Here is a 13,658-nt window from a genome sequence, read left to right on the forward strand (position 1 = left end):
TATATATATTTACAGTATATATATATATATATATAGTTTCACTCTCCTTACAGGAAATAACTTCAAATACATGACCACAAGCACTTTTACCCAGACTGACAACGATAGCTTGCCAGTATTGTGTATATTTCTTTTTTTATTATTACAGACGCTCCTCAACTTACGTTTTAGTTACGTTCCGAACGGCCGAACGTAAGTTGAAAATTAACGTAAGTTGTTACGGTACTATACTTCCATATTCAAAAAAGGTGACAAAAAGAAACCAAATAACTATAGGCCTATAAGTTTGACTTCAATCGTAGGAAAAATAATGGAAACTATCATCAGAGATGCTATCGAATATCATTTAGAAGGTAACCGTTTGATAAATGATAGCCAGCATGGTTTCAGACGGAAACGTTCTTGCGTGACTAACTCACTCGAATTCTACAACACAGTTATCTCAAATTATGACAAAAGAAACAATATAGATTTAATATATCTAGACTTTGCAAAAGCTTTTGATACCGTCCCACACGAAAGACTACTTACTAAATTAGCTTTGCATGGAATAAGTGGTAGCCTATACGGTTGGACTAGTAATTGGTTGAAAGGTCGAAAACAGAGAGTTGTTTTAAATGGAAAAACTTCTGGATGGAAAAGTGTTGCAAGTGGAGTTCCTCAGGGTTACGTTCTTGGGCCACTTCTATTCATAGTATATATAAATTATATAGACCATGGACTAAAATCTACTGTTTCCAAATTTGCTGATGATACAAAACTGTGCGGAGTGGCAAATGATCACTCAAACCAATTAGATATTCAAGTAGATTTAGATCAATTACAGCAATGGTCTGAAAAGTGGCTAATGAAATTTAATACAAGTAAATACAAGGTAATGCACATAGGTAAAAATAACAGTAAGTACGATTACAAGTTATTTGGAAATTCGTTAACAAAAGTGGATAGTGAAAAAGATCTCGGCGTAATTATCAGTAACGACCTCAAATCATCCAAGCAGTGTATTTCAGCCACTGAGAAAGCAAATAAGATTCTGGGATTGATTGCGCGATCTTTTGATTTCAAAAGTCCATCACTCATTAACAAGCTATATAAATCGTTAGTTCGTCCACATTTGGAATATGCTGTTTCCGTATGGTCACCGAATCTCATTAAAGACATTGACAGATTGGAAAAAGTACAACGGCGAGCCACAAAACTGATTCCAAATATCAAAAATAAATCATACGAAAATCGACTTAAGCACATGAATTTTTTTCCCCTAAAAAAGCGTACTCAGAGGTGACTTGATACAGGTCTTTAACCCCTTCCATACGGTGCCGCACACGTAGGCGTCATGAGGAGCAAGTGGATTCGCGACGTTGCCATATCAAAAAATGAAAATCCATGTGAACAAGTTGTATAGACACGGTAAAGGAAACATGGACTGGAGGTGAAGCTTTATTCCTGACGTTTCGTCTAACGACTTTCTTGAGAAAGTCGTTAGACGAAACGTCAGGAATAAAGCTTCACCTCCAGTCCATGTTTCCTTTACCGTTGCCATATCGGCGTCTTGATTATATTTATTGTAGTCGCCCCTGTGTTTTTACATTCTCCCAAATGCGCCCTGAATCCCATTCTCTGTGGTTTTCAAAATTCGCGGGTGAAAGAGAGAACGATCGATATAAGCGGCGACTATATTTTATGATGCGAATATTATTACGTTACGTCATACGGCTGGCATTGGCTGCTGCCCGCGAGATTTAAGTCCCGTACTGAAGTGGTTAAGATTTTAAAGGGAATTGACAACATCAAAAGTGACAAAATTTTCACATTGAATGAGAATCAGACAAGAAACAATGGTCTCAAACTGTCCGGAAATAGATTCAATTTGGAAGTAGGTAGAAACAACTTTGCCAACTGTGTAGTTAATGAATGGAATAAACTTCCTGCACAGGTTGTGCAATGTAGTTCAGTTCGAAGCTTTAAGAATCATTTAGATAAATACCTAAGTAAGATGCTGTAATGATTATAATTTGTTATATTATTTGTTTTTGTTTTGTTATAATTTGTCTGTCTGATTTTCATTTATTATTAGTTATATGTCAATTTATTATAATTTACTATTTACCTGTTTGTTTGTTATTCAACTATACCTATGCATTTATTTATGTATTTTATTTGTTATTTGCATTACTATTTTTTTTTGCATCCGACCTAGATATGGATCAAAAGGTCTCCTGTCGGCATGCTCCGCCTTTGTAATCCTTTGTAAAAAAAATTCTATTATCGTATCTTACAAAACACCCCTAAATCATTAATTATACACATAACATTGTAAAATAATAACATTAATTTCAAATAGATTAAATTCAAGCAACATAAATTGAGATGGTGGAGGAGGAGGAGGAGGAGGCAAGGCACTTTCAGTCTGTCGTTTGTGCAATGTAAACAATGGACGCAGCATCATGCGTAAGTATCGTTTGAACTACGGAGAGCGCGCTAAACTAAAAAATTCACAATTTTTTTTTACCATCAGTTCAAACGTAAAATCGAAAAAACGTAAAATGAATGAACATAAGTAGAGGAGCGTCTGTATTGATGGATTGTTTTCTGTTTCCATCTGGAGAGACCAATACACTGCACACACTCACTATTGCCTCCAAAAGTAAAAGCAAAACCATACAAAAACTGCTAAATTGTGCAACTGGTAAAACCAAACAGGGAAACCATGTTAAAGAAATAATTTTATTTGACTTAAGGAGTCGGATAACAAATTCCGACTCCTAGTACAGACGCTCCTCTACTTACGTTCATTCGTTTTACATTTTTTCGAATTAATTTTTTAGTTTACCGCGCTCTCCGTAGTTCAAACGATACTTGCGCACGACGCTGCATCCATTGTTTACATTGCGCAGACGACAAACTGAACATGCCTTGCCTCCTCCTCCTCCACCATCTCAATTTATGTTGCTTGAATTTAATCTAATTGAAATTAATGTCATTATTTTACAATGTTGTGTTTAATTAATGATTTAGGGGTGTTTTATAAGATACGGTAATAGAATTTACAGATTTATAGTACAGTAACAACTTACGTTCATTTTCAACTTATGTTCGGCCGTTCGGAACGTAACTAAAACGTAAGTTGAGGAGCGTCTGTACTCTTAGAAATCCGACTCCAACTCCAACTAAAACCTCTGACTCCGCAACCCTGATAGAAGGGATGTTGCTTGTGAAATTAATAAGCCATGGTAATGATTAAACTTGGATCATTGTTAAAACCATAAACTTTACTGTAATTTCTGATGTCAAGGTTCAATTTTTTTTCCCTGGGATGGCTAATTAATTTCGTAAGTGGGGTTACACTGAAAAGCATCAGAAAAAGATGTTGGTCTGTGCACAGGTGAACTCACATTCATATACCTGCCAAACCGGCTGCAGTCTTTACATTTTATCATGAATATGAGCTCTGGCAATAAAGTGCATAAAATGACTTGGAACAATGTGGTCAGTTAATTTTTTTTTTTTACACTAATGCAGTAATCAAATAGCAAAATCATAAATATTTAGTTAATTTACATTGATGCAATACAGGTACTACAAGCAGCACATTCAAACAGTCCAATTTTGATATCTATGAAGAAGTGGGTCCAGCTAAATGAGCACATTTCTGCAGAAATTGTTTGGCAGTCTTTTCCCCGGCAATGTACTTGTCCCATAGTTGAAATAGTTGTCCTTGAATCTGGCAATATGATTTCCTCTGGCAATATTTCTCAGATACTAAACAAAACTGTAGGTCGACGAGATTCACATGTTCTGCCAGGAGCTGTACCAGGAGGTAGAACAAGAGTTTCGATTTCTTGGCATGTCTGTTAAACATCCTGTGCCAGCCTTCAACATTGTTATTTGTTCAGACTGGCTGGTAGAAGACACTCCAAGTATCGGGCTTCCAGAGGCTTCCACAGATCCATGTTTTATCCATGTAGTCAACGAATTGCATCAGCTTTGGATGATCGAATGTTTGTACGATGTGTTCGTGTGGAAGATAAACGATGGCCATAATTTTTTTTACAGAACTTGTGCGTAGCATCGTGTGTGTAAGCGGTGGTTGGTCCGAGTTCTCCTATCTTGTGCCACAAACACTGCATCCAATGAAACTCGCATCCCGAGAATTTTACATCTGGAAACACCTTCAGTACTGCTCTCCACACAGCGGCTTCGTAGTCAACGACGATATTTTGTAGTGCGATTTTGCCATCGACAATCCTCTTGACTTCCTTAAAGAGTTCCTTGTAGTCACGTTTCCTTCTACTCAACATCAGGCAAAACAAAAGCGGCACTTGCTTGTAGTCATCTCATTTTCTGACAAAGGCATGAATGCTGAATAACTGAATGAATGGATCTTTCACAACCTTGAATGTGCCATCCATGTACCATGTCTTTGCTAAGTGCAGCAGATTGATCATGTTGTTGTTGGCAAAGATGATGTGTTTCTGGGATCCGACTTGAATCGTGCTTCACAAAAAAAATTCTGGCAGGAAATTCTCATCGATCTCGAAATTTAAATCTGTGGGATTTCTTGGTCTTTGGGCTTGTCTGTGACGATTGGCTGCTCTGGCTAAATTATCTAATGTCGTTACACCTGTTGTTTTTGTTACACACACTACATGTCCAATCCTTTTGTCCATTCCTTAGTGTGCCCTTCATCGTGTACGTATATCTGCCACTATCACAAAGCTTTCCTTTTCCTTTTTGCGAACCAGACTTGATCATTTCATATGTTGTTGTTGCTGATGTCTCTTCAAACGAAATATCTCTTGGTGTTTGATCTTGAAGAGATGGTTCTGGAACTCGAAATGAAACAGCCGCAACTGGATCTTCCGATTCGTCAACCTCCATCTCCTCGATTTCCAAGGGATCCGGGTCTTGTAAGCCATTAAAATTCTGTTAATATTTCCTGCAGTTCTTCTTCATCGGGCATCTCTCTGATGTATTCATTACCCTCTTGGAATTCAGCAGTGAAGGTGGCAGATCTGTCAAGCAACTGGAGTATATGAGATTCCCGGTCCAATCTTGTGCTCTCTGCATCTGGTGGTGAAAGGCCTATTGACTGTATACAGTTGTCACATTGCCAGTCAATTTCCGTCTTCTCCCTCACAGCCTTTTGGTACTCCTCCCTTGAAATGCCCATTTGACAAATCCTGTGTTGCCACTGGTCACACCCATCGCAAAGTAGCCCTTCCTGTCTTGGTCTAACAGGCTTCTTGCATCTGATGCACAGGTACTGTGATCTCTTGTCTTGAATGTTCATCTTGGCAGCACTCAAAAAGCTGAGGAGCTTATATAGCCCCTGAACTACAGGCTGAATGCATCTCAATTACTCATCAGAGGTGAGCTTGCCTAATTAACACTAGCTGTGATTAATTGATGAGATAATGATGAATTGGTCACCTAATTAACACTTAATTAATCACAGCACCATACATGGCTGCAGAAAAGTACTTACAGGTTTCAGCCCTTACTAAAAATAATAATCTATAACTATGGTTACACCATGGTACTAAAACTATTCCATTTTACTATAACCATGGTTTAATCATGGGTTATTATTTTCATAAAGGAAGCCTGAGAGATTCCTGGAGTTTGACATGGTAGATAGCATGGTAGACCAGTAGATAGGCCACTTTCACAAAAAGGGACAAAACAACTGTAAAAAGTCGTCACATCTATAAAAAAAATCTAAAACAGATTTCTCCTATCCCCAGGAGTCAGATTTAACATTTATTCCCAGAAAGAGGCCCCCAGAAACACCCATGTTCTGAAATTATTGTCTGATAACTGACTGAATAGAAATAAATTCACTCTACATTTTTGGTGAATTTACCAACTGAGTAGGTAACCTTTCAGTTGATGGATATAAAGGATTCCATTCCAATCATGGAGGTATATTATACCTCCAATCTCCATGTGGCATGTTCCAATCTTGGAGGAATTATACTGACAATTACTCCAAGTTCCAATCGACCAATGTCACCATCAAATGCCTTGACTTGGCATGGGACGTTTTGGTAGTGGGGCGTTTTGGTATACCCAAGTGGGACGTTCTGACTGGCTTTGGCTATACCACATAGGTATGCACTTCCGAAAATTTACTTTTTTTTGTTGTTGTTGATTTCAGCCAAGAAAAACATTTATGTTGATGTATTATAATTAACAAAATTAATATTTTTCTATTGTTATATTGCTAGGTGTCCACTTCTGGGGAGGAGGAAAAAAAAAAAAAGCCTAAGCTAACCTATTATGGTGTTATTCATTTCCTATCCATGGCAGAAGCACCCTCCCCCCGCCCCCGACCCTCCAGTAAATTTTTAGAAGTACACATCTATGCAATAGAAATTTAAATAATAACTTCGTAAATTATAATACATCAATGTAATATACATTAAAAGCTATACACAACTGTAGCTGCTTCGACTGCTTGAGATGCCATCCATATTTTGGTAGATACAGAGGTTGAGGAAATTAAAGTATGATGGAGATGTTCCACATTGTTTTTTTCATGTTCAGGTAATTTGTTGACCCATAAAGCCCAAACATTCCAAATTTCAATAAAATTGAACCAGTGGTTTGAGTTTGTGTATTTCTTTACCAAAATCTTTACAAATTACTACCACCCTTAATTCTACCCTTTTGTTATGGTAAAGTCTAGCCAAAAATTTGGGATAAAAAAATATTGTTCAAGCTATTTAAAAAATTTAAAAAGTATTTTGTTTCTAATGAAATTCTTTCATATGCAACAAGAATTTAAGGGATATTTTTTTTTTTGTGCCCATACCTACCTAGTTTGGCAGGTTAGGATGGGTAAGTTAGGTTAGCCTAGAATCTATCCTAGTTAGTTAGGCAGGTTAGGATGAGTAGGTTAGGTTAGCCTAGAATCTATCCTTTCATTTCTTCAACCTCGGCATCTATCAAAACAAATATGGCAAATCATTCAATCGCCACAACTCTGTTAATTAATAAATCGGTTTTTGCAACTTTTTCTTATTGATTTCCAGCAAGAAAATCACATATTACGTTGATGTATTATAATTTACAAAATTAATAATTGGTCAATTTATAGATTCACCCAACCATAGAATTTGATATGTGGCTTATGTGTTTCTGGTGAGAAATGTTGTGATATGAACGATGGTGTACATAATTTCTGTCGCAAATGCGTACTTTTGAAGTAATTAAGTATTGAAGTTATGCACTTATGCCTACATCTCCCGAACGATCTGGGGGGACGTGTGGGAAATCGGGGTTTTTGGGTGGGGAAGACTAATAAATGGAGTAATGCGCATTGCCAAACAGGTGTAAAATGAAGAAGACTAAAGAAACCCATAAAAAACAAAAATATCCTATATCGGCGAGTACCGCACGCGGCGCCATGTTTGTTTACTAACAATTGTAAGTATTTGTGAGTAGAAGCACTAGATTTAGGGCAGCCCCTCGCGCAAGACTTGGTAAACGTAAACAAAACTAACCTAACAGAGGTAACGTTAGTTTACGGTTAGGAAGTCTTGCACGGCTGGAGTGGACTTCGCTAAATGTAACAAATCTAGCAAGACATTTTTTGAATCGTTGGTAAAAACAAAGATGGCTACCACTGGACTCCGGCTCTTAAATGTGATTTTTTTTTTTCAAGTGTTTTTGTTCATTTTATACCTGCTTTGCAACACACATTACTCCATTTATTAGTCTTCCCCACCCAAAAACCCCGATTTCACACACGTCCCCCCAGATCGTTCAGGAGATGTAGGCATAAGTGCATAAATTCAATACTTCAAAAGTACGCATTTGCGATGGTAATGATGTACACCATCGTTCATATCACAACATTTCTCACCAGAAACACATAAGCCACATATCAAATTCTATGGTAGCTAGGTCAAACACCACCAGAGGCGCCACCGTCGATGACGAACACAATAGCGCGTCATTTTATGCGCATGCCATACAAACGGCCAAATTTCCATACTGCAGGAAATTTAATTCATACAAATGTTATGCGAGTGTATTTACTACGATTGTAGTAAATTTCAAACAATTACATGTCGGTACATAAAAACATAAGATAAACATGGCGGCTTGCATTCAGCAGTAAATCGAAAATTGGTTTATGTAGCTAGGTCAACATGAAAATGAAATTCCTGATATTTGAGCTGAAGTAGTTCTCATGGGATGGAAAAAGTCGCTATGAGTATAATGCAATTTGAATTATCCATCTAGCTGTCCTAGTTCTCGAGAAATTGAATTTAGAATGGAATTAAATCGGGCCTATTTTTTCCCAGAAAATCGGGCCGAAACGTGCGGTCTGACTATCGCCAATCAAACGTAAACAATGACGGTTTTTACACTGACAGGCACAATTTTATATAAAAATTTAATATATGGTTGCATTATTTGACCTATTTTCTATAAGATGTGTGATTTCCATGTAATTTGATCATAGAATTACGTTTCTATCCTTTGCAAAATTACCCACCACAGCTACGAATACCGTCAAATTACATTAAAATCACACATTTTAAAGAAAATAGTTTGAATAATTCAACTATATGCAAGCTATTACACTAATAGCACAATAGTTACAAACTTAATACTGTAGTTTGATCCATACCACCGGTGATCATAGCGGGCAGGACGAATCGTAGCTGTGGTCCGTAATATTACGGAGGATAAAAACGTAACTTCTCTTTGATCAAATTACATGAAAATCACACATTTTAAAGAAAATAGCTCAAATAATTCAACTATAAGTCTATTACACTAATAACATAACAGTAAGAAACTTAATAGAGTGAAGTTTGATAAGATGGCGGGATGGATGTTGATGTTGTTATCCGATAATCCGACCCGATAGAATAAAAAACTAATTAGTACCACCGATTTCTCAGCTCTACCGTATCACGCTGCCTTTATTTTGGTATAAGAATAATTCGCGAGACTAGTAGTTTTCGTTATTTTTGGTTAGTTGCCCGCACTCTGAATTTATTTAGCTCATTTTTTACGCTGAAACATAAACCAATTTTCGATTTACTGCTGAATGCAAGCCGCCATGTTTATCTTATGTTTTTATGTACCGACATGTAACTGATGATGTAGTTGTTTGGAATTTACTATGATCGTAGTAAATACACTCGTATAACATTTGTATGAATGAAATATCCGGCGGTATGTAAATTTGGCCGTTTGCTTGGCGTGCGCATAAAATGAAGCGCTATTGGGCTCCTCATCGACGGTGGCGCCTCTGGTGGTGTTTGACCTACCTAGTTTATGTTTCAGCGTAAAAAATGAGCTAAATAAATTCAGTGTTTTGGCAACTGACCAAAATAAACTAAAACTACTAGTCTCGCGGATTATTCTAATACCAAAATAAAGGCAGCGTATTATGGTAGAGCTAAGAAACCGGTGGTACTAATTAGTTTTTTTCTATCGGGTCGGATTATCAGATAACAACAACATCAACATCCATCCCGCCATCTTATCTATCCCTGGTGGTATGGATCAAACTTCACTCTAAGTTATTAGTGTAATAGACTTAGAGTTGAATTATTTGAACTATTTTCTTTAAAATGTGTGATTTTCATGTAATTTGATCAAAGAGAAGTTACGTTTTTATCCTCCATAATATTACGGACCACAGCTACGATTTGTCCTGCCCGCTATCTATGATTACTGGTGGTATGGATCAAACTATACTACAGTATTAAGTTTGTTACTATTGTGTTATTAGTGTAATAGATTGCATATAGTTGAATTATTCAAACTATTTTCTTTAAAATGTGTGATTTTCATGTAATTTGACAGTATTCGTAGCTGTGGTGGGTAATTTTGCAGAGGATAAAAACGTAATTCTTTTATCAAATTACATGGAAATCCCACATCTTAAAGAAAATAGGTCAAATAATGCAACCATAAGCTAAACTTTTTAAATAAAATTGTGCCTGTCAGTAAAAACCGTTATTGTTTATGTTTGATCGGCGATTAGTCAGACCGCACGTTTCGGCCCGATTTCCTAGGACAAAATAGGCCCGATTTAATTCAATTCAAAATGCAATATCTCAAGAACTAGGACAGCTAGATGGATAATTCAAATTGCATTGTACTCATAGCGACTCTTTGCATCCCATGACAACTACTTCAGATCAAATATCAGGAATTCCATTTTCATGTTAGGTAGGTGAAACACCACCAGAGGCGCCATCGTCGATGACGAGCACAATAGCGCGTCATTTTATGCGCACGCCATGCAAACGGCCAAATTTCCATACTGCAGGAAATTTCATTCATACAAATGTTATGCGAGTGTATTTACTACGATAGTAGTAAATTTCAAACAATTACATCATCAGTTACATGTCGGTACATAAAAACATAAGATAAACATGGCGGCTTGCATTCAGCAGTAAATCGAAAATTGGTTTATGTTTCAGCGTAAAAAATGAGCTAAATAAATTCAGAGTTGTGGCAACTAACCAAAATAAAGGAAAACTACTGGTCTCGCGGATTATTCTAATACCAAAATAAAGGCAGCGTGTTACGGTAGAGCTGAGAAATCGGTGGTTTTAATTAGTTTTTTTTCTATCGGGTCGGATTATCGGATAACAACATCAACATCCATCCCGCCATCTTATCTATCACTAGTGGTATGGATCAAACTTCACTCTATTAAGTTTCTTACTATTATGTTATTAGTGTAATAGACTTATAGTTGAATTATTTGAACTATTTTCTTTAAAATGTGTGATTTTCATGTAATTTGATCAAAGAGAAGTTACGTTTTTATCCTCTGTAATATTACGGACCACAGCTACAATTCGTCCTGCCCGCTATCTATGATCACTGGTGGTATGGATCAAACTACACTATTAAGTTTGTTACTAATGTGTTATTAGTGTAATAGCTTGCATATAGTTGAATTATCCAAACTATTTTCTTTAAAATGTGTGATTTTCATGTAATTTGACAGTATTCGTAGCTGTGGTGGGTAATTTTCCAGAGGATAAAAACGTAATTCTATGATCAAATTACATGGAAATCACACATCTTAAAGAAAATAGGTCAAATAATGCAACCATATGCTAAATCTTTATACAAAATTGTGCCTGTCAGTAAAAACCGTCATTGTTTACGTTTGATTGGCGATTAGTCAGACCGCACGTTTCGGCCCGATTTCCTGGGACAAAATAGGCCCGATTTAATTCCATTCAAAATACAATATCTCGAGAACTAGGACAGCTAGATGGATAATTCAAATTGCATTATACTCATAGCGACCTTTTGCATCCCATGAGAACTACTTCAGCTCAAATATCAGGAATTCCATTTTCATGTTGACCTAGCTATCTATGGTTATGTGAAACTATAAATTGTCCTAATATTTTTCTATTGCTCTATAGCATAGGTGTGCAGTTCTAAAAATTTACCAAATGCTGTTTTATGACAGAGTAGCTTTATCACAGTGAAGGCATCTTTTATTTGCATGAAAAGTGGTTAATCAGTTTTGGGCATACGGTAGTTTCAGCTGAATTACTACCTATTCCTAATGTAAACTAAATGTTAGAAGCCTGTAAAACTGGAAAGTATTAATATACTGACAATTTTCATTTAAAACCATAGAGAACATTTTTAACTTTTAAAACAGCTACATTTCAGGCCAGACGACTCACACCAGGTTAAAAAATCTAGTTTTAATGTTAGTGCTGTTATATGTGAATATTAATGGGTAAATTGCCCATGGGTAATATTCAAAGGCTATGCAATTGGAAAGTAGTATAAGTATTTGCAATTCTGGCACTAGTCCAAATAAAACCCAACATTCCTATTACTACCGTCGCTCCTACACAGTTTCGCCACGAACTAGTTACGTTCAATACGAGCCTAAATTCATAATTGGTTCAGTTGTTACTCACATCACTCTCAATGTCTATATCCCTTTCTTCGTCGCTCATCCTGCCAAAATATTGCATACCACGTCCAGGACTGGATCAATATGGCGAATACTACCTTGCAAACTAACTTTAGTTGATCGTTATGTGGTCGTATATTTGTTTTGTAAATTGTCCTATACCGCTTGACACGTAAACATTGTGATCGTGTAGGACTAATAAGCACTTATATCATTGCTGTTTGATATCACATCAAGATGGAAATAACTATTAATCTACCTTTCGTTTATTTGTGTATATCTATACCACATGTCTACTTACCGTTTATTTATATTTACACCAGTGTGTCTTTGATGGATAGACACGTATTAAATGAAGCATGCTGTAGTGAATTTCCTATGTTTATTATAGCTTATCGGGCACTACATCTAAATCTCCATTAATCAAGATATTTCTTAAATCCATTTCATGTTATTGGCCTGGATATTTTATTCTTCCAGTATGCTTTTTTGTGTTATCCTCGGCAATTGTAATTATTATTTCGAACTATGTGTTCTTTTCATTATCTGCACTTCATGTATGTGATTCATATATATTATTATTGTTGTTATTATTATTATCATTATTATTATTATTATTATTATTATTATTATTATTATTATTATTATTATTATTATTATTATTATTATTATTATTATTATTATTATTATTATTATTATTAATATTACTATTATCATTATTATTATTATTATTATTATCATTATTACTATTATCATTATTATTATTATTATTATTATTATTATTATCATTATTATTATTATTATTATTAATATTATTATTATTATTACTGTTATTATCATTATCATTATTATTATTATTATTATTATTATTATTATTATTATTATTATCATTACTGTTATTATTATTATTATTATTATTATTATTATTATTATTATTATTATTATTATTATTATTATTATTATTATTATTATTATTATTATTATTTCCACAAGTTGACGCATCTATGTGGAAAACTTTATTAACATCTTTTAAGCAATGTCTTACTTATTTTGTGATGACCTTGTTTGTCTTTTATCTCATACATCCCCTACGAACAAGCCCTTTCCATGATTTTTATCTTTACTTTTCTAAAGTTGGAAGTAATTTTTTCCAGGCCTGCTCATAATCTATGTATCGCATGCCAGGATGGGTACCATCTTTTTATAGACTTTCCTTCCCACCACAAAAAAAAATCTAATGTGTTCCATAAATTGACGCATCTATGTGGAAAAATATTTCTTAACATCATTTAAGCAATGTCTTGTTTAGTATTTTGTGATGACCTCTATTTTTTCTTTCATCTTATACATCCCTTACGAACAAATCCTCTCCGTCATTTCCCTAAAAAATTTTTGTTCTAAATTTAAGTATAACGAGCAGCGGGCTGCACTCGACCCCGCTACGCGGATGCTCGGTCCTTCGGACGAGCTCGCTTCGCTCGCAGCCAATCAGTCGTCTCAGATGCCGTAACGTCGCCGCTCTTGGCTAATCAGTAGTCTCCATTGCCGTGACATCACCACTCAGCCAATCAGGATCCGGAGGGGACGTGCCCCCTTGAGGGATTTCCGGTATACGGTCCGATTTAGATCGATATAAACAGGAATTATCTTATTAGTATACATATAGACATGACTTCTGTTTTATTTCTCTAAAATGGGGAGTCATATTTGTTTCCAGGACCGC

General features: G+C 35.6%; 1 protein-coding gene across 1 annotated transcript in view; it reads right to left on the minus strand.

Moving 5' to 3' along the window:
- Nucleotides 1–12,072, minus strand: part of LOC143022394 (protein max-like) — a 56,608-nt gene extending 44,536 nt beyond the window's left edge. Inside the window, exon 1 of the mRNA XM_076180557.1 lies at nucleotides 11,940–12,072. Within this exon, the coding sequence (XP_076036672.1) occupies nucleotides 11,940–11,996 (57 nt within the window). The 5' untranslated portion in view covers nucleotides 11,997–12,072. The remainder of the gene's footprint in view (nucleotides 1–11,939) is intronic.
- Between the last annotated feature and the right edge of the window lie 1,586 nt (nucleotides 12,073–13,658).

This window comes from Oratosquilla oratoria, chromosome 44 (genome assembly GCF_046742065.1).
Source record: "Oratosquilla oratoria isolate Oo_2021 chromosome 44, ASM4674206v1, whole genome shotgun sequence".
Taxonomy (NCBI): domain Eukaryota; kingdom Metazoa; phylum Arthropoda; class Malacostraca; order Stomatopoda; family Squillidae; genus Oratosquilla; species Oratosquilla oratoria.